At 44.1% G+C, this 27,735-nt stretch overlaps 1 protein-coding gene across 1 annotated transcript; it reads left to right on the top strand.

Moving 5' to 3' along the window:
- The first annotated feature begins 288 nt into the window (after positions 1 to 288).
- Positions 289 to 26,930, top strand: VPS36 (vacuolar protein sorting 36 homolog). The gene is made up of 14 exons (XM_083730571.1): positions 289 to 542; positions 3,080 to 3,148; positions 4,253 to 4,323; positions 6,764 to 6,878; positions 7,381 to 7,470; positions 8,453 to 8,539; positions 12,272 to 12,304; positions 12,978 to 13,055; positions 16,650 to 16,784; positions 18,967 to 19,032; positions 20,545 to 20,609; positions 22,816 to 22,900; positions 25,571 to 25,647; positions 25,738 to 26,930. The coding sequence occupies exons 1-14, from the start codon at positions 447 to 449 to the stop codon at positions 25,829 to 25,831; spliced, it is 1,161 nt and encodes a 386-aa protein (XP_083586697.1). The 5' UTR covers positions 289 to 446; the 3' UTR covers positions 25,832 to 26,930.
- Positions 26,931 to 27,735: the final 805 nt, after the last annotated feature.

Genomic DNA, 27,735 nt, shown 5'->3' with positions numbered 1-27,735 from the left:
CAGAGTTTATAAATGTGGAGTTAATTCGTTATATTCCATATATATATATATTTCTAAACAGGGGAAACGGGGGTTGGGTTGGGTTGGGAGGAAGTGGCGCAACACTGAGGCGAAAGCTGAACCAATTCGCTTCGTGCCTGGGCGCATTTGCGAACGAGCACATTTTGAGATCTGAGTGTGAACGGCGCTGGTATATCAATCAATTGATTGATAAGTAGTAAAGACAGTAAACAGGAATTGATCGTGGAGGCGGGATGCGCATGCGCCGTTCCCTCTCCTCCTCCTCCTCCGCCCGCCCCAAGGCGGCCTCCTCGTCGCTGGTTCGCCCATTTCCCCGTCTCGCGCTCCCCTTCCGAAACGGGGAGGTGCCGGAGGGCGGCTCCGCCATCCCGGCTGCCTGCCTGCCGAGGCAGGGAGGGAGGGAGGCCGGGCTTGGCCTAAGCGCCATGGACCGCTTCGGCTGGACCACCGGCCTCCTGGAGATCCACGAGAACCTGGTCACGCAGCAGCGCGGCGTCCGCCTCTACGACGGCGAGGAGAAGGTCGGGGGAGCTGGCCGGGGCGCGGGGCAGGCGGGCCTGGGCTAGGCAGGCAAGGCGTAGGCTGGAGGAAGCAGGCAGAGCTTTCCTCCTTTAGAGGTCCTTATTGCCCTGAGGAGGATTTTTAAAAAGGAAAAAACCTCCCGCAGAAAATTGAGGGAAGGCGCTCTGCATCTAGAAAGCTAGGGTGTCAAGGGGAAGATAGGCTGCTGCTGCTGCCCCTCTCCGCTCCGTTTTCTACCTGCAGGGAGTATTTTGCCAGGCACTGTGAAATGAAATACCTCCAACAGCATTGGGTGGGGCTTGGGCTAATTTCTCTTACCTGCCGCAGGTATTGGAACTGTAGATCATCCCTAGGCAAGGTGTCCAGAAGTATAGTTTTGTTTTTCCCCAAGTTTTTATTGATTTTCACAAAATTCTAGACAAACAAGTAAACAAACATAAATCATAACCTTCTTAAAATTACACTTATTCACATTGTTAAGTGACTTCCTCGCTTCCCCTTGGTTGAATTTCAATGCATATCCTTTTAACGGTTTTCCAAATCATAGTTCTTACAAATTTAACTTAACTTGAATCTTTTCCTTTTGAAATTAAACATATTAATTCATCACTATTACAAAATCCTATGCCAATCATATATCTGCAAGCTATTTCCAATTAGTCAGAAGTATAGTTTTGGATTGAATGGAGCTTTGTAGTATCGGGAAGCATCAAGCAAGGTGAATTGGTTGCAAGAAGGGTGCGGATTGTGGTTCTCTCTCCCAATATGGTCCTCATTTCAGCGTCTTCCTCTGCATTCCAGCTTTGTTTTTGAATCGGAGGTTATCAATACAACATCTTTTTAAAGTTTTCATGCCTGCATCTTAAGTAGGTTAGGCTTGCTAAAATATCTGGATTTCTCTGTAGCCTTCATACACAGATCACATGTGGAGTTTTTTTTCCCTTTATTATTACGCTGTAATAGCATCCCACCTTTGAAATCAGAATAAATGAAGAAAATCACACTGAAACAGTGTCAGAGCAAAGCAAGTCATTGAGATCATTTGCATAGTGCAGTTGATGGTAGATAGCCCTGTTTGGAGCAGGTTGTGAGGTCGTTCTTTCCTGCCTGCCTCACTCTCCTGTTCCTTTCCCCAGGGCAGTTTGCACCTCTGGTTTAGAGAAAGCTTAGTCAATTGACATTATTATTATTATTATTATTATTATTATTATTATTATTATTTATATCCCGCCCTCTCCAGCCGAAGCCGGGCTCAGAGCGGCTAATATCAAATGTATAACACATTAACATAAAATCAGACAATTAAAATACATCCTCAAATCAGATCAGGATCAGAATAAAATCCAATCAGATGGCAACCTGCAGGTTAGGGTTGGGGACCTTAAATGCTCACCAGGCCCAACTGTTTGTGCTGAACTTATATGGGCCTGTGAGAAAAATTGGGAGGTCACTTTCATGCAAGTTCTTATGAAAGGGGAGAGGGAGTCAGACTGAACCCCGACCAAAGGCCTGGCAGAACAGCTCCGTCTTGTAGGCCCTGCGGAAAGATGTCAAGTCCCGCAGGGCCCTAGTCTCTTGTGACAGAGCGTTCCACCAGATTGGAGCCACAGCCGAAAAAAGCCCTGGCTCTAGTTGAGGCCAGCCTAACCTCTCTGTGGCCTGGGACCTTCAGGATGTTTTTATTTGAAGACCGTAAGTTCCTCCGTGGGACATACCAGGAGAGGCGGTCCCGTAGGTACGAGGGTCCTAAGGAGCAATGCAAGTGCACAAGGTTTCATCACCACACACTGCAAGTGTAACAACTGCACCAACAAGCCTGCTCTAATCTACAAAAAGTTTGCCTCATTTTATTATGGATTTCACAGTATCTGTGGTTCATATGCATTGAAGCTACTTCATTCTAATTCATACCAGTCTTTGCTGTCTGGTATTCCTGGGAAATAGTACTTGAATTCCATCTTAAATGTCAAAAGAAGCACCTCTCATTTTGCTACAGGAAGTGACAGATTATAGGGAGGGACCTGAATTTCAAGATTTCAAAGGTGGAAGCACCCATGAACCTGTTGCTCATGCTTGCTTCAACCAGTTCTGCCTACCTTCACAATCTAGAAGGAGCTGAAGCAAAAGTTGACAATTGAAATTTCAAATGGAGTAGGGCCATGGTTCAGTGGTAGAGCAGTCTGCATGGCATACAGAAGGCCTGATCCCTGATATCTGCTGGTAGCCCCTGAAGAGCTGCCAGTCAGTGCTGACATGGTATAAGGCATTTTCCTGTATTCCTAAGCTTTGGTTTAGCATAAGAACACTTGGAAAATTTAGCTCTCCCTGTGTGTCCACCAAAACTGCTCTAGAAATTCATCCAGCCCTCGAGATTTGAGGGGGGAGTAGAGGGAGAAGCCCCGCTGTAAGAACAGATGCCCTGCTCACTCAGGGTGTTTAGTAGTATCCAGCAAATACTCTGCATGATTTTTAAATTATATATTGGGCAAAAACTGGATGAGACATAGATGAACTGAAATATATCTTCCTTACCCAGGTAAAGTTTGATACGGGCATATTGCTTCTGAGTACACACAGATTGATCTGGAGAGATCAGAAAAATCATGTAAGTTTCAGCACTCTGGTATGTCTATAATTTCCGTATAATATGCAAAAGAACAGTAAAGTTAATTTGCCTGTTATGGTTGTGTGAGCAAACTGTCTCCCCTAAACAAACCATGTGCCGTAAGAACACACCTTGGAACACACCCTGGTTATGGCCTGTGGTATGTTTTGGAACAAGACATCACACAAATCTGGGCTCAGATGTAGTGCTAAGCCCAAACATTGGCTATATTCCCTTTGCTGTCTCTGCAGCAGAACCTGGGGGTAAGCAAAGTGGCTGCTATTACTAAATGTGAACCAACATACATGCCTACCCATGCTAAACCATAATTTGACCTGGCGTTACATGTAAAGCAACCTAATTTAGGGTTTAGACAACATGCTGCATTCTGATTAATCAAAAATGAAAGCGAAAATTTTTGATCTCCTTGCAGCCTCTCTAAAGTAGAATGGAGGGTTTGGGGTGTGTGCAAGCCCAAGGAGAGGTTTATTACTGTTTTCAGCATTTGACTAGTTAGCTGTGGGGGACATGATTTAGAGAATTGTGAGTTAGCAGTCTTGCATCTTCACAGGGTTTTACTGTCTTTAGCCAATCTCCTACTACTATAACTGTTATTAATTCAAACAAAACCCCCTCCATTTAAAAGTCCATTGATTCATTTTATTCTTTGCTAATTAAACAATTAGTTTCAAGAATAAAAAATTACGAGGATTACAACTTTGGAAATGATGAAATAAAATAGATCTTTGTAATCTGAGGTACAGAGATTTAAACCGGAGATGTTAATAAGCCCAAAATGTTTGCAGTTACAGCGCCAGAAACAGTAAAAAGCAGTTTATATTTGCAGGATAGCTTAGGCAAAAAAAAAAAAGGGTTATTTTGAGCAATGTATTGCTGTTGTTATTTCATATCCATGGGAGCTTTTTTTCTCCACAATCCTGTGTATGAGTAGCAAACATGGTCTAGAATGGCAAGAATTATGCACATGAAATGCTTTAGTGCAGAACTTAGTGCAAAAACAATGCAGTGATTCCACAGTCTTAAAATAAGAGCAAGATTCAATTAAAATGTCTTTGTTTTTATTCTCTCTATTGCTGCTTTTAGGAATGTTGTATGGCTATTCCTCTTTCCCAAATTATCTTCATTGAAGAACAAGCCGCCGGGATAGGAAAAAGGTAGTATTCTGAGTTTGCAGCAAAATCTGTTATGTTGGGGACAGTCACTTCCCTGGGTTATTTGGAATATTCAGTATTTCACAAGCATCCAATCCATAATGCATCCTTATTTCCCTTTTTCAGAACCTTATTCAAGGATGAGTGGGGTTCGTGGTAGTGGCGCCCTCCCTGTGGAATACAGGGCTGCCTTCAGATGTGTATGGAAAGTCATATAATTGTTTATCTTCTTGGCATCTGATGGAAGAGCATTCCACATGGCTGGCACTACTACCAAGAAGGCCCTTGGCCTGGTTCCCTGTAACTTCACTTCTCTCAACTAGGGAACCGCTAGAAGGATCTTGGAGCTGGACCTCAGTGTCTGGGCAGAACGATGCGGATGGAGATGCTCCTGTTCTTATTTGTTCTACGATATATGTAACCCACCTTGGGTCTGCTTGTGAAGGGTGGATTTATCAGCCTGTTGCTGTAGTCTCTAGTATTGCTGGCTACTTAGTCCAGGGAGCTTGGCATGTTTGTCTTCCATGAGCATTGCAGCTTTTCCATTAGTGGCCATCAAGGTAAAGGGACCACTGACCATTATGTCCAGTCGCGGACGACTCTGGGGTTGCGGCGCTCATCTCACTTTATTGGCCGAGGGAGCCGGCATTTGTCTGCAGACAGCTTCCGGGTCATGTGGCCAGCATGACTAAGCCATTTCTGGCAAACCAGAACAGCACATGGAAACGCCGTTTACCTTCCCGCTGGAGCCGACCTTCTGATCGGCAAGTCCTAGGCTCTGTGGTTTAGACCACAGTCCCACCCGCATCCCACTGGCCATCAAAGCATCTTGTAAAAAATATTATCATTTACCTATGTGCACTGTGAAAGCGTGGGATGCGGGTCGAGCTGTGGATTAAACCACAGAGCCTAGGACTTGCAGATCAGAAGGTCGGCTCCAGCGGGAAGGTAAACGGCGTTTCCATGTGCTGTTCTGGTTTGCCAGAAGCGGCTTGGTCATGCTGGCCACATGACCCGGAAGCTGTACAACCTGGCAGTTCGAAACCAACTCAAAGTACAAGTAGATAAATAGGTACCACTCCGGCAAGAAGGTAAACGGTGTTTCCGTGCACTGCTCTGGTTTGCCAGAAACGGCTTGGTCATGCTGGCCACATGACCCGGAAGCTGTACATCGGCTCCCTCGGCCAATAAAGCAAGATGAGCGCCACAACCCCAGAGTCGGCCACGACTGGACCTAATGGTCAGGGGTCCCTTTACCTTTACCTTAGTGTGAAAAGCAGTGACAGTGCACAACTACTGCACTGTCCTCCAAGTTGTGATTGTACTGCTGCTTCCTGGAACCAGGTAGGGCAGGGCAGAAGAAGCATTCGCTTGGTGGCAGCAGCGGGTACGGCTACATGCACACCTTTGCCCCGTTATCATCCTAGCACTTCTGTCATCAACGCCTCTCCATCTCTGTCCCAGAAGCTGGGAGGGCTACCACTGGCAGAAGCTGCTGCGCCTAACCTCATGGGTACGTTTAGCCTGGTGAAGAGGAGACGGAGAGACGATACGATAGCAATGTTCAAATATCTAAAGGGCTGCTGCATGGAGGATTGGAGGAAGCTCCAGAGGCTAGGACCCAAACCAATGGATTCTAGTTATAAGAAAGGAGATTCTGACTAAACATCAGAGCTGTTTGATAGTGGAATGGACTCCCATGAGAGGTGCTGGACTTCCTTGGCTATCTGTCATGTATGCTTAAATTGGGATTCCTGCATTGTAGGGGGTTGGACTAGATGACCCTCAGGGTCCCTTCCACCCCATAAGTTCCTTTTTGTCTGCCTTGAATCTCCTGTTATAGTGGTGCCTCGCAAGACGAAAAGAATCCGTTCCGCGAGTCTCTTCGTCTTGCGGTTTTTCCGTCCTGCGAAGCAAGCCCATTAGCGGCTTAGTGCTATTAGCAGCTTAGCAGGCTTAGCGGATCAGCTGATAAGCGGCTTAGCGGATCAGCGGCTTAGCGGATCAGCTGATAAGCGGCTTAGTGGATCAGCTGATAAGTGGCTTAGCGGCTTGGGAAAGGGGGGGGAGGGGAAAAAAACCCGCAGGAACTCGTAAGACATTTTCGTCTTGCGAAGCAAGCCCATAGGAAATTCGTTTTGCGAAGCACCTCCAAAACGGAAAACCCTTTCGTCTAGCGTGTTTTCCGTCTTGCGAGGCATTCGTCTTGCGGGGCACCACTGTACATATATAGAGAGAGATGAAATATTCTGAAAACTATTTGATGTTTAAAATTCTTAACAACTGAATGAATTCTTGAAAATTTATAAGAAACATGTTATATTACATTCCACCAGCTATATTTTTAGCCTGTGATAAAAGGCGACATAAAACTTTAAAAATCTACTTTTGTTAATATTTAATATTTGTTAATATTTCTCTCTTCCTCTTCCCATCTCTTCAGTGCGAAAATAGTGGTTCATCTTCATCCAGTACCTTCCAACAAGGAGCCTGGCCCTTTTCAGAGTAGTAAATACTCGTATATCAAACTTTCTTTCAAAGAACATGGACAGATTGAGGTATATGTGTATTTTTAGCCTGATGGGGGTGAAGTGATATTGGGATGGGTTTTATAAATTTCATTTGTGTAAAGATAAAGCCTGGGAACTCTCAGCATGGTTAAAATGAAAGTTCTGCAAGACTTAAATGGGTAAAAATAAAGAAATCATTATACGGGTATTACTGTTTATTACTATTGTGTCTTGCTTGTAACATGCTGGTTATGGACTGCTAAACTTTTGAGATTTGTAAAGATAAGTGATGCAGTAAAACTCAGTTCGTTACATATTTGTAGCTTTGAGAAATTGCTTTTATGAAATTGCTTTTATTTAGAAAATACTAAATATATTCAACTGCGGGAGGCAGTGGAAGACAGGAGTGCCTGGCGTGCTCTGGTCCATGGGGTCACGAAGAGTCGGACACGACTAAACAACAACAACAAATATATTCAAATCAATTTCAGTGCATCCTTGGAATTAACCTCCCTCCTTTCCTCCTTTCTTTTTTTAAACCTCTGCACAGTTCTACAGAAGGCTATCGGAAGAAATGACTCAGCGGAGGTGGGAAAACATGCCTGCTTCTCAGACCATTGATGTTAGCAGAGGCTCGCAGGTGTTTATGCAGTTTCTGATTATTGGACCTCTGCTTTCAAATAAGCATTTCAATAAGTATCCCTTTTGCTTTACGCAGCTGTTTTATTATGTAACAATCTCCCCACCCCCCCACCCCACAATGTTAATTAAAATGGGCTATTTTTGACAGGTAATGTAATTTGAAAACATGAAGCTGATTATATAGTTGCATTTAGACATAGCACTAAATGAGGTGCACTAAATGTGCACTGACATGCACAGCCTTTCCTGACACTGTCACAGTCGTGAGAAGACCCGACAGGGCCTGTCTCAGGCCGCAGAATATTTAGGGGGCCCGACCCCTCATTGAAATTTTTTTTGCGGGGGGGCTTGCACCCCTCTGGATGGCGCCCCTGGTTGTTTCTAAATACACCCCATGTCCCAGATCTCACAGATGTTATAAGGCAGGCACAGACTTTAGGTAAAAGTAAAGGGACCCCTGACCATTAGGTCCAGTCGTGACCAACTCTGGGGTTGCGGCGCTTTACTGGCCGAGGGAGCCAGCGTACAGCTTCCGGGTCATGTGGCCAGCATGACGAAACCGCTTCTGGCGAACCAGAGCAGCACACAGAAACGCCGTTTTCCTTCCCGCCAGAGCGGTACCTATTTATCTACTTGCACTTTGACGTGCTTTCGAACTGCTAGGTTGGCAGGAGCAGGGACCGAGCAACGGGGGCTCACCCCGTCGCGGGGATTCGAACTGCCGACCTTCTGATCAGCAAGTCCTAGGCTCTGTGGTTTAACCCATAGTGCCACCCGTGTCCCTACACATTTGTTTAGCTCCCAGCAATTGAAATACCTTCTCAGAAATGGCTGCTGTGCAGCTGGATGCTGGCTTTTTTGGGGTGGGGCTTTGTCCTTCTGGGGCCCAGCCATTATCTCATCAGGGCCTTACTTGTGTCCAAAAGGAGTGAACTCTAAGCACTTCCTTCATAACCCTTTTGTTGTATTTTTTTTTTCAGACAGGGAGAATAAGAGCTGCAGGAATTGTAGGTATTGAGAGAAAATTAGAAGAAAGAAGAAAAGAGATGGATAAGAACATTTCCGAGGTGAGTAATATTGGAATTTCATGTGCAGATTTTTTAGGGTAACTCTTTGAGTCGTTGGAAGCTGCTGATAGGGAGAGTCTGTAAATATATTTGGATCACAGTCATTGTGTTTGGGAGCCAGATGTGTTATATGTTTAAAAATATATAAATTTTAAATAGGACCGGTGCTTACAGGCTTTTGCAAAGGATGTATCCCCCCTCTACAAATGCAGTTATTGCACTTTTTACACAGCTGTAGCACAAGATATAGGTTTCTTATCATGAAGTGAATGCTTCTTTTGTGGAAAAATTCTTTTTCTCCGGTTCTTGCATAGTGTAATTTGTTATTCAGGAAAGTTAAGTTAATGTTAGTTTAAGTTGTCTGTTGTTGCTTCAGTTTTCTGTGTGCTGCTTAGAGATAGTTTTAATAAATTAAGCGGTATAGAAATTATATGGTCAAAATGCCACTGACCACTGGTCCTGTTAGCTAGGGATGATGGGAGTTGTAGTCCTAAAACATCTGAACAGCCGAGTTTGCTTATTCCTGCTATATAGCAATCCTTTCCTCCTCCATTGCTTTGGACAAAGGTATTGCCATGGTATCACTAGATCAGGCCCGGCTGACTCAAAACGTTGTACACAGAGGAAAAATGCAGGCTTTCCCAATTGTCCGAAGAGACCCCAAAGCATTTTCTAAGGGTTAGAAAAACAAAGAGACGTTTAAGGCCATATGAACGCAGCCTAGCTAGTGGCAAGGGGCAGAAGGAAGGAGGGGGATTGGGAATTCTATAAACATGAGGGTTTATCTTTCCTAATAATTTGCTTCCTGGTACTTGTAACAGCTTGTTTTTGTTTATCACTTCTGGCTATTGTGATTTTTTGTTTCTGGTGGTAGAATTTCCTTGTTTTCAGAACAAGAAGATTATACCCACATCGTTGTCACTCCTTATTGTTTACTGCAACAAATTGATCTCTGTCGTTTTTATAAGGATTTACCGTATTTTTTGTTCTATAAGACTCACTTTTCCCCTCCTAAAAAGTAAGGGGAAATGTGTGTGCGTCTTATGGAGCGAATGCAGGCTGCACAGCTATCCCAGAAGCCAGAACAGCAAGAGGGATTGCTGCTTTCACTGCGCAGCGATCCCTCTTGCTGTTCTGGCTTCTGAGATTCAGAATATTTTTTTTCTTGTTTTCCTCCTCCAAAAACTAGGTGCGTCTTGTGGTCTGGTGCGTCTTATGGAGCGAAAAATACGGTACTTTCTTTCCTCTTTTTACAACAGGCACATAAAAATTTAGGGTGGAGCTGAACAATATAGGAGCCCCTTGTTTCCTGCTGGTCTTCCCTCCCCATGTAGTAAAAGAAGTTGCATTATAAGATGGTTTGTTGCTGTTCATTTTCCACCTCCTTCCCGCTACACTTCATCTCATGAAGTAGATTGGGAAAGGGTCATCTTACAGCACAATGACTATTTATTCTATTTATTTCCAAGCATTTCTATATTGATTAATATTTCAAAGGTGTCTAAGCAGACATGCGGTATGTTCTCTTTAACTGTGTGGTGGGGATGCGGGTGGCGCTGTGGGTTAAACCACAGAGCCTAGGACTTGCCGATCAGAAGGTCGGCGGTTCGAATCCCCACGACGGGGTGAGCTCCTGTTGTTCAGACCCAGCTCCTGCCAACCTAGCCGTTCGAAAGCACGTCAAAGTGCAAGTAGATAAATAGGTACCGCTCCGGCGGGAAGGTAAACGGCATTTCTGTGCGCTGCTCTGGTTCGCCAGAAACGGATTAGTCATGCTGGCCACATGACCCGGAAGCTGTACGCCGGCTCCCTCGGCCAATAAAGCGAGATGAGCGCCACAACCCCAGAGTCGGCCATGACTGGACCTAATGGTCAGGGATCCCTTTACCTTTACCTTTTTATCAGGGAGGGCTGGTGGAGGAAGGGCCATGAGGCTACTGTTTGCAGTGAAAGCAGCCAATTTTCTTGTGCCACCAGTAGAGAATCTGCCTGTGGTGTAGTGGTTAAGAGCAATAGACTTGTAATCTGGGGAACCGGGTTTGCGTCCCCGCTCCTCCACATGCAGCTGCTGGGTGACCTTGGGCCAGTCACACTTCTCTGAAGTATCTCAGCCCCACTCACCTCACAGAGTGTTTGTTGTGGGGGAGGAAGGGATAGGAGAATGTGAGCCACTTTGAGACTCCTTAGGGTAGTGGTAAAGCGGGATATCAAATCCAAACTCCTCTTCCTCTTCTTCTTCTTCTTCCTTGTATGCAGAAGATTCTAGGTTCAATAACCTGCAGCTGCCGGTAGGGCTGGGAGACAGCCCTGTTTGAAATCCAGAAGAGTTTGCCTGTCAGGGTAGACAATACTAAACTAGATAGATCAATGTTCTGACTCAGTATGAGGTGATTTTCTGTGCTCCCGTGTTGTTCTCGTCCACTCTGTTTATCAGAGGATAAAAGAAATCAAATTGCGGATGTTGAAAACATAGGGAAATCTGCTTTGCACTTATCAATCAGTTTATTTCAGAACTTGTGCCCTGCTTTACAGAATGGGTTTCCTGCACCTGCTGGTCGCTGCTGATAAAAATTCATTCCCTTAGTTCTTTGTTTTTCTGAGGAAATTCCTGTTAGGTGTGTGCACATTCTCCTTTGTACTTGGGCGTGAATCAATTAGACAGGGGAAGAATTATTTACAGCATGCCCTTTATTTATCTAAATCTGTTTTTCTCTCTTTGCTGGCTTGTTTTTCTGCATGTTGCTGACAACATGCATAAGAAGTTATAGGTTTGATCATTTCCATTAGGTTAGAATAGTAATGGTAAATAATTGGGGAGGCAATGTTGCATGCAATAATGTCTTGTTAAATGCTTCCAGATTTTGATGAGATGTCAGGTTTATGTTTGCAGTTCATGGTTTTAAATTGTTTGTAATAAAATACTTGTGTTGGCTTTAGCCATTTTGATTTCCCCCCAATTCGTTTTAGTGTTGTTTATTATGTTGTTTCATATTGTATTTTTAATGGTCTCCAAACTGCCCAGAGAACTCCAGTTATATGGGTGGTGTACATATGTAATTATTTATTACATTTCTAACCTGCCTTTTCTTCAGGGAACTCATAGATGGCATACGTGGTACTTTCCTTTTTAAATTAGCCTTTCCTATGAATATTTAAATATAAGTACAAGCTTTTGAAATCTGAGTACAGTGGTACCTCAGGTTACATACACTTCAGGTTACATACGCTTCAGGTTACAGACTCTGCTAACCCAGAAATAGTACCTCGGGTTAAGAACTTTGCTTCAGGATGAGAACAGAAATCGTGCTCTGGCAGCGCGGCGGCAGCGGGAGGCCCTATTAGCTAAAGTGGTGCTTCAGGTTAAGAACAGTTTCAGGTTAAGACCTCCAGAACGAATTAAATACTTATTCTGCGGTACCACTGTATTAAAGGTCATTTACTGCCAACCCTTGACTTAAAATGACCCCACCCTCTTATCTGGAAGGTGAGGACCTCTTAACACACAGTGTGGTATTCATACAGAAAAAGTCTGCTCAGGGTACAAAGCACAGGACTAGAATCTTCTTAATTACAGTTTTAAAGCACATGGTCTTACAATGCTAGAAACTAATTATTTTCAGGGCTTTGATTTTGGAGGAAAGGCAGCGGTAGAAGAAATATTTCAATGATGCAATGAGTCTGTCTTTTTAGAAGTGAGGAAAACATTACCAAGTGTGTGTCTGATTATTGCAGGCTTTTGAAGACCTCAGCAAGCTAATGGAAAAGGTAAAGTATCACTTTTTACCTCTCTGAATTTAAATTGGCTAGGCCCTATCCAGAGAACCACGAGTAAGCAGAATGTTGAGCATGCTTGGCTGAATGTCGCAGATAACATGTGATGGTGTCTGAAGGATCCGCTTCTAAGTGGGTAAGAAGCAGGGGTGTGTGGCTCAGACTCCACCCCATCTCAAAGCAAATCATCTTGGAGGAAGGCGTGATTGAATCTTCTTACACTAATGATTAGCATTACATTTGTGAGAGAAGGAACACTCAGGCTGAGTCCAGAAACTCCCTTTCCCTAGCTAATAGTTGGGGTACTTCCAGACAGTCTGTTTATTGAGCATTCATCCTGATTTGTTTGCAGAGAGATTGGATGTTATGTCAAAGGAAGTGTTACTTCACGTGTTCCTGTGCGTTTCCTTATGGCAAAAAAATCCAACAGTTTGGAGAAGTGTGTTTGTTGTGCAAGACCACCCAGTCAAATCTAATTGTGCAGCCTGAATTGGTTAGTTTGTGACTGAATCCTACCTGAAATTAGCCGCAGTCTGGAAGTGGCCTTGATTAAATCTGCAAATGTCCTGCTTGGACGCCCCTCAAAGCTTGATTCTGCATCAAAGGCTCATGGCAAAGTGTTTTGTCTTCAACAGCTGTATCTTGTCTCTCTGTTGTGTCTTAATAGGCTAAGGAAATGGTGGAACTGTCCAAATCGATTGCTAACAAGATCAAAGAAAAGCAAGGTGACATCACGGAAGATGAGGTCAGTTAATAATTTAATGCACTAGACGGCAACGCACTCTGAGAAACACGGACTTAAGCTGCCATGATAATATATATAATGCTGCCAAACTCTGAATTGGTAATATGGCCTAACAAATGCTGGTGATCTATGAAACTTCACTGCAGTGCTTTGCCTCATCCATGCCCACAACCTCGCCTATAGTTGAAAATGAGCATGCGCATGCACCTATAGTCTTCTCTCGCTCACTCCCAATAATGCTGGTATTGATGCTTAATTTATTGGCTGTTTCCCGAACTTGGAATAGTCTCATGAGAAATCTGTCCTAACTGCCTTGGGGATAAGCTAGCTGAGGGTCTTCCTTGCAAGTACCGTATTTTTTGCTCCATAGGGCGCACCGGACCATAGGGCGCACCTAGTTTTTAGGGGGGGGGGGAATCAAGAAAAAAAATATTATTTCCCCCCCAGCCCCAAAGAGCAGTGTACAGGCTAAAGAAGCCATAGCCCCGTGTAGCCTCTCCCTGCCGGAGGGGCTGCGCAGGGCTATCCCTGAAGCCTGGAGAGTGAGAGGGGTCGGTGTGCACCGACGCCTCTCGCTCTCCAGGCTTCAGCGAAAGCAACGCGAAGCCTTTGGAGCATGGAGGGAGTGCTTCCTCTGCGCTTCGGAGGCTTAGTGTTGCTATCGCTGAAGCCAAGGAGCCTGCATTCGCTCCCTAGGACGCACACACATTTCCCCTCAATTTTTGGAGGGGGAAAAGTGCGTCCTATAGAGCGAAAAATACGGTAGATTGATTTCCAGGAGAGCAGTCTTTTATAGGTGAGGAAAAGGTGATGGCAGTGTCTTTCTCTCTTGCCTTATCTCTCTCGCCCTGACCTAGCCGCTGTGATCCATGCGGCGGTCACCTCCAGACTGGATTATTGTAACTCGCTCTACGTGGGGCTGCCCTTAAGACTGACCCAGAAACTCCAGCGGGTGCAGAATGCCGCGGCAAGACTCCTTAAGGGGTCTTCGCTGCGAGATCACATTCATCCGGTACTATACCAGCTGCACTGGCTCCCGGTGGAGTACAGGATCAGGTTTAAGGTGCTGGTTTTAACCTTTAAAGCCCTATACGGCCTAGGACCCTCGTACCTACGGGACCGCCTCTCCTGGTATGCCCCACAGAGAAACCTACGGCCTGCAAATAATAACATCCTCAAGGTCCCAGGCCTCAGAGAGGTTAGGCTGGCCTCAACTAGAGCCAGGGCCTTCTCGGCTGCGGCTCCAATCTGGTGGAACGCTCTGTCACAAGAGACTAGGGCCCTGCGGGACCTGACATCTTTCCGCAGGGCCTGCAAGACAGAGTTGTTCCACCAGGCCTTTGGTCAGGGCGCAGCCTGACTCCCTCCTCTGGCAACCTGCACAGAATTTTGCTTAATCGGTTGCCATCAATTTGATTTTAATTAATTTTTTTAATGAAATATTTTTAGAATGTGTGATTATTTGAGTGTTTGATTATTTGATTGTTGTTAGCCGCCCTGAGCCCGGCTTTGGCTGGGGAGGGCGGGATATAAATAAAATTTATTATTATTATTACCATTATTATTATTATTGTTTCCTACTTGGGGAATGCTGTCAGCATCCACTTCCTCTACATGCTGAATCCTGGCCATTTCCTACTCCCAAGCCTTTTTTTGCTTGGCCTCCTGAAAACAGCACCTGTTCTTTGCTAGGCAAGGGGTATGTCAGGTGCATTTCATTTTCCTTGGGGAATTTTAAGAGTGAACTTGAGCGGAGATGGGAGATGGGTCATCATTTTGGCACACCTATGACTCCTCAGTTATCTCCCTGTTTTAGTACATTAGGAAACTTCCTACTACTTCTAGAACTTCCGTCCTAGGGAATGAAACAACTCCCATACGAAGAAAGGTTGCAACATTTGGTGGTGTTGTTGTTTTAGTTTAGAGAAAAGGCAAGTAAGAAGCAACAGGACTGAACTCCATAACATGATGCATGATACAGAGAAAGGGGATGAAGATACCGTATTTTTTGCTCTATCAGACTCACTTTTTCCCTCCTAAAAAGTAAGGGGAAATGTGTGTGCGTCTTATGGAGTGAATGCAGGCTGCGCAGCTATCACAGAAGCCAGAACAGCAAGAGGGATTGCTGCTTTCACTGCACAGCGATCCCTCTTGCTCTTCTGGCTTCTGAGATTCAGAATATTTTCTTTCTTGTTTTCCTCCTCCAAAAACTAGGTGCGTCTTGTGGTCTGGTGCGTCTTATAGAGCGAAAAATACGGGTAAGCCCCCCACCATAACACCAGAACTTAGGAACATCTGGTGAAGCTGAATGTTGAAAGATTCAGGTTGGGCAAACTGCCCACAGGAGGAAGTGATGGCTGGCCACCAAGTTGGATGGCTTTAAAAGAGGATTAGACAAATGTGGAGGATGAGGCTGCTGGCTGTGTGCTTCTAAATACCAGTTGCTGGGAACTACAGGAGAGGAGGGTTGCTGCTGGACCTGCTTGCATGCTTCCCATAGGCATCTCTGCTTAAGCAACAGGACTCCTCCCTTCTATCTTGTGTGAGCCTTGCACATCCCAAATCGGCTCCAGAGGGTTGAGAGAACCCAGAGAACAGATTTAAGGTGCATGCGGGACGGGGGAGAGGGGGTTAAACTTCCACTGCGCAAGGAGAAATCCTTGATGGAATGTTTGCCGTAGCGCTATGTTGAATTCGACCCTACAAGAGCAGGACACTGGGCTGGATGTGGCACTGGCTTGGACCAGCAGGCTCTTCCTATGTTCGTTCATCTATCTTGGATGCATCTGTTTGTTAAGAATATGGCATCTTTTTTTATTGAAAAGTTAAACAAAACATATTATCCAAAAACTTAATTCCCCCCCCCCCCATTTTGTTGCGTCTTCAAATACTTTGTAAAGGGTTCCCATTCGTCTTTGAAGTCACAATTATTCTTGTCCCGTAGCTTATGTGTCAATTTTGCCAATTCTGTATAGTCCATCGGTTTCTCTTGCCATGATTCTTTTGTTGGAATTTCTTCAGTCTTCCATCCTTGGGCTATCAGGACTCTCGCAGCCGTTGTCGCATACATGAAGATGTTTTTCAGCTTTTTTGGCAGGTCTTTCCCTACAATCCCTAACAAAAATGCTTCAGGTTTTTAAACAAATGTTAGATGGTACATGTTCTTCAATTCATTGTATATTATTTCCCAAATTTTTAAAATTACATTACAATCCCACCAATGATAAAATGTTCCCTGCTTTTTTTTTTACACTTCCAACATATATTTGAACTAGTTTTGTACATTTCCCCTAAGTGCACTGGTGTCATATGCCATCTGTACATCAACTTCATATAATTCTCCTTCCACAGGGAACAGTCTGTAAATTTTAAATCAGTTTTCCATAATTTTCCCCAATCTTCCATCATAATGTTGTGACCTACATCTTGTGCCCATTGAATCATGACTGATTTAACCTCTTCATGTTTCATCTCCCATTCTAATAGTATGCTGTATGTGGCCTTCAGTAATTTCACTTTCCCTTCAATCACTTCCAAAGAATATGGCATCTTAACCCGTATTGTTATTCCTCCCACCCTCTCCTATTTCCACAGACAATCAGGTTTAAATCGTACCTGTTGAGCATGGGCATAGCTAATCCAGTCACCAGGGAAACACATGGATCCGGAACACATTTCCATATGCAACTGGCAAAGCAATTAGCTGGCATTTTACAGGCACCTTTAGAGGTAAGGCACTCGAGAATCTTAATTTACTTCATATTTACTATGCATATTTTATATTCCTGTGCATATTTACTTTGCACTAAGTATGTAGGCATAGGATTGTAGCCATAACACACTTGATCAAAATTATGACCGAAGGCCTTATTCTGTCCAGTTAGTAGATTAATCAGGGGCACATTTTAAATCTTTGGGGAATTAAATAATAGGACTGTGTTAGAAGGGCACTCTAGTAGGCAACTCACAGTTTTAAAAACAACACAAAACGAAGTTGGCATTTCCTTTATTTAGCATTCCAAACTAGCAGATCTTGCATTTCACATTGAAATTTCCACAACTTTTTTAGCGGTAAGAGCCACTGGCAACAGAGGCTGACAATGCATAGAAGCAGACATAAATCAGTGCTGTGCGTGCAATTTCTCAGCCTCATCTAACATGATTGTGCATGCACAGCCTTATTTTTAAAAATAAAAATCCACCTCATCAGCTGTTTTGAGAGGAGGAATGGGGGATGGAAACAGTCCCATTTCCTCACCATATAGTGATCAACAGGAGTTCAGGTTTTTAAAAGTAGGGACTGGGCACATGTAGCCCTTATGTCTCTGTACATGCTCTGTTGGATCAGAACTATTGCTAACATGCTTCTTTAAAATGTGGACTTTCTTCAGTGGTGATCCTCCTTTGTGAGCAGATTTAAACAATAGGTACCACAGTATAATTTTTCAATCCAGTGATAAAGATGTATAATGGAAATTGAAGGAGAACTGGGAAATTGCTCAGAAGCTACATTATTTGCCTCTGTTACCACTGCCGAGTACACAGGAGATCTACACTGGCAGTGTTTGTAAAAAGGTAAAGGTTAAGGGACCCCTGACCATTAGGTCCAGTCGTGGCTGACTCTGGGGTTGCGGCGCTCACCTCGCTTTATTGGCCGAGGGAGCCGGCGTACAGCTTCCAGGTCATGTGGCCAGCATGACGAAGCCGCTTCTGGCGAACCAGAGCAGCGCACAGAAATGCCGTTTTCCTTCCCGCCAGAGCAGTACCTATGTATCTACTTGCACTTTGACATGCTTTCGAACTGCTAGGTTGGCAGGAGCAGGGACTGAGCAATGGGGGTTCACCCCGTTGCAGGGATTCAAACTGCCGATCTTCTGATCGGCAAGTCCTAGGCTCTGTGGTTTAACCCACAGCGCCACCCGCGTCCCTTGGCAGTGTTTGTACATCACTTTAAATCATGGTAAGCTTAACTATGGTTGAAAGGGGAACATTGTTGCGCAGGGTGAAAAATCACAGGAACTTCCCTCCTCCCCTCCTTCTACCATGCTGCTGGGAACTAAGCCATGATTTGGTTTTGTCCAAACCCGGGCTCCTAGCTTGGCTTTCTCCAAACAAACCACAAGTTGTAACCAAGATTCTTGACTTAACATCCATCATTTGCTTAGGGAAAGCTAACCACAAATCTGGGTTTGGATGTGATGCCAAGCCATGCCGGTGGCTTAGCGGCACAGCAGCAGCAAGAAGAAGCAAAGCACCTGTGATTTTTCACTCCATGCACATTGGCTTAACTATTGTTTGAAAGTAAGATATGAACCAGGCCCTTGAATCATTGGAGCAGTGTCAAATAGAAAAAGAAGATGACCTTTTAGAAACTACTGACACATTTCCAGGACTATGTTTACTGCAGCTTCTGTGCCATTTGCATTTCCAGATACAGTGGTACCTCGGGTTCAGTACTTAATTTGTTCCGGAGTTCCGTTCTTAACCTGAAACTGTTCTTAACCTGAAGCACCACTTTAGCTAATGGGGCCTCCTGCCGCCGGAGCATGATTTCTGTTCTCATCCTGAAGCAAAGTTCTTAACCTGAAGCACTATTTCTGGGTTAGCGGAGTGTGTAACCTGAAGCGTATGTAATAATAATAATAATAATAATAATAATAATAATAATAATAATAATAAATTATTTGTGCCCCGCCCATCTGGCTGGGTTTCCCCAGCTACTCTGGGCGGCTTCCACAGAGACCAAAAATGCCCTAAAATGTAACCTGAAGCGTATGTAACCCGAGATACCACTGTATGTTTTCTGCTTGGGCATGTTGATGTTGTCAACTAGCCCATCATAACTTCTTAGAGACAGCAGGCTGGAGGTTCTAAATTGGTTCTCTCTTACCAACTGATATTGTGTCCACAGGAGCGGGGAGGAATAATGTCACTCACAGAGGTTTATTGCTTGGTGAATCGTGCTCGAGGCTTGGAGGTGAGGAACAATTACCTTGTTGCATTTCCTCAAAAGTTGGCTTGATCAACGTAATGCTTCTCCAAGTAGCCAAAACTGAAATAATGTTGTTTCTGTAGGGGATGGAAAAATATTTCTTCCCTTTGGTGTCTAGCTGTTCCCCTTTTCTTTAAGAGAACATTATCAAAATAGTGCTAACAAGACAGGATAATTTTCCAGAGTAAATTCCATCCAATCATGTGCTACAGAACAATGAAGTGGGGATGTCTTGAAGGCATTAAGGCGGGGGCGGGCATACCTTTGACCTTCCAGATGTTCTTGGACTCCAGCTCCTATCAGCTCTAGCCAGGATGGCTAATGATCAGGGATTATGGGAGTTCCAGCAACATCTGGAGTTTGACTGGACCTTGCATTGAGTTCCCAAGATTCCATGGTGAAGCACTGGACAGTTTTTAGTATTTTTGAAATAAAACGAAGGCTTGTAAAATACCTGAAGTGCAGTTCCGTTCTGAGGGCACGGAGATGGATGTCAATAATTTTTTAAAAATATGTGGAGTGAGCAAAACAGATTGGGAAGAGTAGATTTAAAAGTTTTGCTATTCACATAGCTGAAGCCTGTTGCATGAGAGCCAGAAGTACTGTCAGCTTTATTTCTTGCAGACTGACTAGCAAGCAAGTGCCAAAAGGAATACTTTCTGAATTGCACAGATGTCTTGCATTGCAGAGCAGCCAGATAAGTCCACAGAGAGCAAGAGCAGTCCATGCCAACTATTATGCATTTCAGATTACGAGGCCTACAAGACCAGCACATAATACACAACTTGGCTTGAAACATAAGCTAAATAGCATTTGGTGTGTTCTGCCATCACTGCAGTAAAACTTTATTTTCCTTAGCAAAGTGTGTGTGTGGGTTTCTTTGATTCAAGCTCAACAGACTGGTGACTGTTTAGGCCAAGTAGTGAGGAACATGTGGCCCTTCAGGTGCTGTTGGACTACAACTCCCATCATCCCTATCTGTTGGCCATGTTTACTAGGAGCAATGGGAGTTGTAGTTTAGCAGTGTTTGGAGGGTCACGGGTTTCCCATGCTTGGTGTGTGCTATGAGGTCACTGATATTTGTCATGTTACAGAATGCCAGCAAAACATTGAAACCAAATAAATGTGTGTTTCAAATTACATGGGGCCTTTGTGCTATGAGACTGCTATACTCCCTTCCTAATGTGTAGTTTGACTCAGAGACAATTCCTATGACTGTATTTTCAGGTGTAAATATCCACATGAGTAACGTATGAACCACTCCTATATGTGTGGTTACCTTCATTATTTCTTAGGATTTACCTATTCTTGTTTGAAGGAGGAGTAGGGATTGTTAATACATGTAAGCGCTACTCATATTTGAATTGACACTGATGTATTTTACTGCTTCTGTAGTCACAGCACAATGCAAAAATAAAAAAAGTGTTCTAGGAGGCAACTGTGAGAATAAGACATGCTTGCAATGTGATTAACGTAACTGAGTTCTCACCCCTTTAGCTGCTCTCGCCTGAAGATCTAGTAAATGCATGTAAGATGTTGGAAGCACTAAAATTACCTCTCAGGTGAGAATCCTTTAGAATTTAATTTTAACTCATCTTTTCCCCTCTCCTATCCCCCAGAAATGGTATGATGGGGCTTTTTCCCCATTCTCCTTTAGAACAAAGAAGTAGCATGAAGCAACCAGGCACATGGCTGCAGTTATGCTGTTTGCCTCGTCCTTACCAACCGATTTTTTGAAAAACCCAGCAGGTTTATATGAGCTGTAGTTGTCAAGTAGTATGGGCGCATATCTACATTTCTGAAGGTCATGGTGTTAAGTCTTCTTGCCACCTGATGATGGTGATGATAATGATAATAATAGATTATTTATACCCCGCCCATCTGACTAGGTTTCCCTAATCTGAGTGTCTCCCAGCAAAATACAGTGGTACCTTGGTTTGCATATGTCTTGGTTTGCATATGTTTTGGATTACAAACACGTCAAACACAGAAGTGCGTGTCCCGGTTTGCAACCCTTTTTTTTTTTGGATTACAACCCTTTTTTGGGGGGGGGGGATGACGAACAGATTTTTTGGGGAGGCCCCATTGGTGAAAGCGCGCCTTGCGTTACCACCTGTTTTGGTTTACAAACGGACTTCTGGAACAGATTATGGTTGTAAACCAAGGTACCACTGTAGTAAAAACCACGATGAAACATCAAACATTAAAAGCTTCCCTAAACAGGGCTGCCTTCAGATGTCTTCTAAAGGTCAGATAGTTGTTTATTTCCTTGACATCTGTTGGGAGGGCGTTCCACAGCGCGGGTGCCACTACCGAGAAGGCCCTATTCAGCAGTGAATGGGGACCTGATTCAAAGGAAATAGTTGACAGCGCTGCTTCCTTGTATACTCAGGATTGCAGAAACCACATCAGGCTAGAATATCAGTTTTTTACTAACTTGCTCTTATATCTTTTAAACAAACCGGAACGTGTCCAGAGGAGGGCAACCAAAATGGTCAAAGGCCTGGAAACGATGCCTTATGAGGAACGGCTAAGGGAGCTGGGCATGTTTAGCCTGGAGAAGAGGAGGTTAAGGGGTCATATGATAGCCATGTTCAAATATATAAAAGGATGTCACATAGAGGAGGGAGAAAGGTTGTTTTCTGCTGCTCCAGAGAAGCGGACACGGCGCAATGGATCCAAACTACAAGAAAGAAGATTCCACCTAAACATTAGGAAGAACTTCCTGACAGTAAGAGCTGTTCGACAGTGGAATTTGCTGCCAAGGAGTGTGGTGGAGTCTCCTTCTTTGGAGGTCTTTAAGCAGAGGCTTGACAACCATATGTCAGGAGTGCTCTGATGGTGTTTCCTGCTTGGCAGGGGGTTGGACTCAATGGCCCTTGTGGTCTCTTCCAACTCTATGATTCTATGATATCCTGAGGGAGTGGGTCTCATCCACACTGTACATTTAAAGCACATTACTTCCCCCAAAGAATCTAATTTTTATGGGTGCTGGGAATTGGCGGAATTGGCGGTAAACTACTACTGTTGTTGTTGTTGAGCATTCTTTGGGGGGAGCAGTGTGCTTTAAATGTATTGTGTTGATGTGACTGGAGGAGCTAGTTTCAGGTGTGGGGGATCTGGAATGAAAGTCCTCGTGGCTCTTTGTGCTGTGGGGACAGATGGGGCAAGGGAGTCTTAGGAGGGCTCCTTAAGCCACAGCACGGGTTGGCAAACTAAGGCCCGGGGGCGGATCCGGCCCAATCGCCTTCTAAATCCGGCCTGCAGATGGTCCAGGAATCAGCGTGTTTTCACATGAGAAGAATGTGTCCTTTTATTTAAAATGTATCTCTGAGTTATTTGTGGGGCACAGGAATTTTGTTAATTTCCCCCCAAAAATATACTCTGGCCCACCACAAGGTCCGAGGAACAGCGGACCAGCCCCCTGCTGAAAAAGTCTTTTGACCCCTGAGCCACAGGATGGTGAAAGGAAGTAGGACAATGAAAAGCAGGATGGAGATATGAAGAAGAAAAGGGAAAAAACAGAATTGAGACTGTGCGGCTTTTGAAAGAAAGGAAGTTGGCAAGATTGTGGAGAAACCTGCCCGTTGAGAATTCTTTCTTAACCTCCTTGTGACCTGGAAATGCTAAGGGACAAGAAGGGCCCACAAAGCACTGGGGATAGTTATAATTGGGACTAAATTTTACTTATCAATTTGAGCTAATCAACCAATTCTTTGGCTACAGGCTTCTAGTTAAGGTTTGTATTTTTCCTCGTCTCGAGTTTAGGCTGCGTATATTTGACAGCGGCGTTATGGTGATTGAGCTCCAGTCCCACAATGAAGAGGAGATGGTGGCTTCTGCCCTAGAGACAGTATGTAAACGATTTATTTTCTCAAGTAATCTGTTAAAGAAAAGAGATGCTTTCTGTTGTTGTCGCCAAGCTTCAAATCTATGTCCTGTTTGCTTTTGTAAATCACACATGCACAGAGACCCACACGTTTTTCATGTCAGAAGAATAGACACCCAACTGCTTCAAGCTCAGCATAGCTGGATACAGTCAAGACAGATCTCTTGTCTCTGTATTCCCATTGCCTGACTTTATGCAAAAGATGGGTTTTCTGCATTATTCGTCCCTTGTTCCTGATGTATATTTTGCTCCAGGAGGTTTAGTTTGGTCAGAATCAAGCGTACACTTCCAGAGTTAATGCTAGATACATTTGTTGTTGTTTAGTCGTTTAGTTGTGTCCGACTCTTCGTGATCCCCTGGACCAGAGCACGCCAGGCACTCCTGTCTTCCACTGCCTCCCACAGTTTGGTCAAACTCATGCTTGTAGCTTCGAGAACACTATCCAATCATCTCGTCCTCTGTCATCCCCTTCTCCTTGTGCCCTCCATCTTTCCCAATATCAGGGTCTTTTCCAGAGAGTCTTCTCTTCTCATGAGGTGGCCAAAGTATTGGAGCCTCAGCTGCAGGATCTGTCCTTCCAGTGAGCACTCAGGGCTAATTTCCTTAAGAATGGAGAGGTTTGATCTTCTTGCAGTCCACAGGACTCTCAAGAGTCTCCTCCAGCACCATAATTCAAAAGCATCAATTCTTTGGCAATCAGCCTTCTTTATGGTCCAGCTCTCACTTCCATACATCACTACTGAGAAAACCATAGCTTTAACTATACAGACCTTTGTTGGCAAGGTGATGTCTCTGCTAGATACATTACTGCTGGTTAATGAGCCACCATAGCTGCTAGAGGGCTGTGAAAATTTGTGTCCCCATGACTCGTCTCCCCATATACTATATGAAACCAAAGAGGCACATTGTTTGCCAGATGTGATTCCCCACCCCAGCTCTCCTACCTTACTAAACTGTGTTGATCCTGTCCCACCAAACTCCATCTCTGCTCCCTTTCCCAGCCGGATAGCTGCCAAAAGGGACAAGAGGCTGCAAAGCCTCAGCATCTCCCTTTCATGTCAACTTCTACATTGAGTAGAGATTGGACAGGATGGCCTCCCGATACCCTTGCCAGTTCTGTGATTCTGGTGTCAAAATGAGTGTGCCCGTGCATATAAAGCATATAGGATACGGTACATGTGTTCTCACCCTGCAGCCATGATTGCTTTTGTATCTTTACTGGTGGAATGGCTCTGCAAGCATACTGAGAAAGTTCTGCTGGGATATCTGTCGCAGGAGCAGGCTATCATACCTTCCTTCAGTGGCGTAGGGCTTCTGCTGAATTCTACTAACTTTCAGCAGCAGATTTCCAGTACAGGTTTTTACCCGAAGTTTCTTAAATCCTAACTAAATGTTTGCTAAGCAGGAAAGGCCTGGTATTTGACCTGCAGGTTAGGGACGCATGCCTACTTCAAAGGACTTCCTGTTACTGGAGTGGAGGGGCGGGACTAAAAAAAATGACCGCTGCTTCACAAGTTGTGAAGACGAATTGTTCAATCACATTTTCTGTAAAGAGCTATGGCTCGTTGTATATGAGGTTATCCTACCTTTCATCTTGCCACAAACCCGAGAAGTGGGTTAAGGTGAGAGATGGTGACTTTCTCAGGGCCATGAAGAGATCATCATAGCCAAACAAGGATTTGAATCCAGGGCTCCATAATCAAAATCCAGCACTCTCCATCCCTTTGTCATTTAGCAGATACTAAATGTGCAAAACCAGGCACAGTGCTGCTTATAACGTGTGAGATCTGTATCTGTCTTTGGGACAGTGTATAATTGGAACCACAGTTGTACTGGATCACCATACAATGGGTGCACAGTTTACACTTATTTTAAAGGGGGGGGAGAGAGAGAGAGACCATAATGACTCTTACATATTACAGATTAGATGTCATGTACAGACCTCTCTGGGACGCAGGTGGCGCTGTGGGTTAAAGCCTCAGCGCCTAGGACTTGCCTATCGAAAGGTCGGCGGTTCGAATCCCTGCGGCGGGGTGCGCTCCCGCTGCTCAGTCCCAGCGCCTGCCAACCTAGCAGTTCGAAAGCACCTCCGGGTGCAAGTAGATAAATAGGGACCGCTTACCAGCGGGAAGGTAAACGGCGTTTCCGTGTGCGGCTCTGGCTCGCCAGAGCAGCGATGTCACGCTGGCCACGTGACCCGGAAGTGTCTCCGGACAGCGCTGGCCCCTGGCCTCTTAAGTGAGATGGGCGCACAACCCCAGAGTCTGTCAAGACTGGCCCGTACGGGCAGGGGTACCTTTACCTTTACCTTACAGACCTCTCTACCTGTTGAAGTGTGTGTGCATGTGTATGTATAATTGTCTTAAGTTAAGGATAAATTTGTGAGGTTGCAAAACTATGGTGCCAGTCACATCTTTTGAAACACAATGAAAAGAAAGCATTTAAGCTATGTCTACTTCTTGGCTATTTTTGTAGGGAAGATCAATCCAATTAACACATAAATAGCTAATAGTATTTGAACTTCAATGAACATTAAATTAACACAAATGTTATGTAAATAAGTTTACAAATGGTATGTTGGTCACTGTGGAATTACCCATGCAAAGCTTTTATTTTGTAATTTTTGTCCTCTAGGTCTCTGAAAAGGGATCTCTTACAGCAGAAGAGTTTGCAAAGCTCGTGGGCATGTCTGTACTTTTAGCTAAAGAAAGGTAAGCAAATAAACAACAAATTTTCCTTCATTTTTGATAACTCAAGACATCTATTAAAAATAACACAAGTACTTCTTTTTCTTTTTCTAGGCTGCTTCTAGCTGAAAAGATGGGCCAGCTTTGCAGAGATGATTCTGTAGAAGGCTTGAGATTCTACCCAAATTTATTTCTCACACAGAGTTAATGATAGGTTAGCTCTGCCTTCCCCTCCGTTCAAATATGCTTGCCACATGTAGGCTGGACCAAAAGAAGCCACATGATCTACCTTGTGATGGTGCACAAACATTTCCTGAGGTGGCGGTGGGCCCTATGTGGAAAGAGGAAGAAAGGGGAACATAAAAGTGTGCATAAATTATGTTCTGTTACAACTGTGTGCAGGTCGTGTGGGATAATTAATGCAGAGGACTAATTTGAAACTTTTTTCTTAAGAGGACAGATTTGATACACTAGAAATATTGTGCTGTTAAATTACAGAGGAAGGCAGTTAAGTGATTCAGGAAAGGTGGGGATGTTATTGTGACCTACTTGCAAGAGTAGGCAGAGCACAAAACGTGCTGTTTGCTTAGAACATTTTCCCCTATTCCATTTTGACTATGGACTTTATATCTACAACTCCAAATCAATTATGTTTTCGGTAGTGTTAGAAGAAGATCACTGGTGTGAACGAAACACGATTCAGAGCTTGTTTGCCCTTTCCAGTTACTACTGAATAATTCAATTTGAAAGTGCCTACATTTCAGGGGGGGAATCTTCCTGGGTATGTTTGCCTATAAACTTTCTTCAGAGGAAGGATTAATCTGTATTATAAAAAACGTAGACACCAGCGTGTTGCTTTGTGCTGTATGTTAAGACAATAAGCATTGTGAACTCAGATTTCCTTCCTTTCATTCTTTGATTCTCAACTCCATGATGTTGCTATTTTTGTCTTCTTTTGCCTAGCTATGAGGAATTCTGCCAGCTGCCTTTTTTAAATACTCTTTCTTTAAAAAACAGTCATTCATTTGAGCACCAATTCTCTATCAGGGTGGAAGTTATCGGTGTCTATGAAAGACAAACCCATTTTAATAGGGAGAATTCCTTAGCGTCATACGTGATGTGTTCTTACACCATTATGTTGTTTTACCAAATACCAGTAATCCTATTGGAGTTGTGTGTTTGCTTTGTGTTCTGGAAGACGTGTCATTATAATGCCTGATATGAAGAGATATTTTAAGTACAGCTGCAATATTTAGTTTATTAATTGGCTAGATTGGCTGATTAAAAACCTTTTGACCAACTAAAAAGTTGTCTCATATTAATTTATCAACATAAGAAAGAGCCCCCAGAAAAACTGTGGTTGCAAGTCACGGGGAATTTCTTCCTCCACTCTCCAAGCAGGAATGTGTCACTTAAAACATGCGCTTTCATTTGTCCTGTGGCACCAACTGGGATGGGGCAGGATCTCTGAGAGGGAAATTCCCATAGTAGACAAGGAGTCAGCTGGCCAGCTGAACCAGAAAAGAATAATAATCAGGGGGTTGAACTCTGGCCCCAGTCACTAAGAACACACTGCTGTTTGCACTAGTGTGAATAGAGCACACACTTTCATCTTCTCATCTGGGATAAGAACCATAAAAATGACTGATCCCACCCCTCTTTAAAAGTTAAGCGGGGGGGGGGGGGTATCAGCTGTTGAGACATCGTAGTTACTCTTTCGTCATGTACCTTAGAGCTCTTTTGTAGGCTTATGAATCACGTCCCCTGTAAAGGTAAAAGGTAAAGGACCCCTGGGTGGTTAAGTCCAGCCAAAGGTGACATGGGTGTGGCGCTCATCTAACTTTTCAAGCCACGGGAGCCGGCGTTTGTCCACAGACAGCTTTCCATGTCCCCTGTACCTTGAGCTAATGCCTAGACCGTGTGCTGATGTCTTCAAGAAAACACTTGGTTTTCCTGGAACTAAGAGTCAGAGTACCGTGTCCCGAGAGTAGGAATTGGAATATTCACCGACTTAAAAACACAGGTTCCATGCCTCTTCCTCTTCAAAACTATTTTAATCACATGCACACTTAACACAGGCATACTTGTTTAACTAACTTAAAAAAATTAATT

Source organism: Podarcis gaigeae, assembly GCF_964106915.1.
Source record: "Podarcis gaigeae genome assembly, chromosome: 3".
In the NCBI taxonomy this organism is placed as follows: domain Eukaryota; kingdom Metazoa; phylum Chordata; class Lepidosauria; order Squamata; family Lacertidae; genus Podarcis; species Podarcis gaigeae.
The sequence above is the reverse complement of the archived record's forward strand: the minus strand, read 5'-3'. Positions and strand labels throughout refer to the sequence as shown.

What these genes read in the sequence shown, in the direction of transcription:
- VPS36 (XM_083730571.1), top strand. Translation starts at nt 447, where the DNA reads ATGGACCGCTTCGGCTGGACCACCGGCCTCCTGGAGATCCACGAGAAC. An exon ending in AAGAACATGGACAGATTGAG is followed by an intron (nt 6,879 to 7,380) that starts GTATATGTGTAT and finishes ACCTCTGCACAG; the next exon opens with TTCTACAGAAGGCTATCGGA. An exon ending in GTACTTTTAGCTAAAGAAAG is followed by an intron (nt 25,648 to 25,737) that starts GTAAGCAAATAA and finishes TTCTTTTTCTAG; the next exon opens with GCTGCTTCTAGCTGAAAAGA.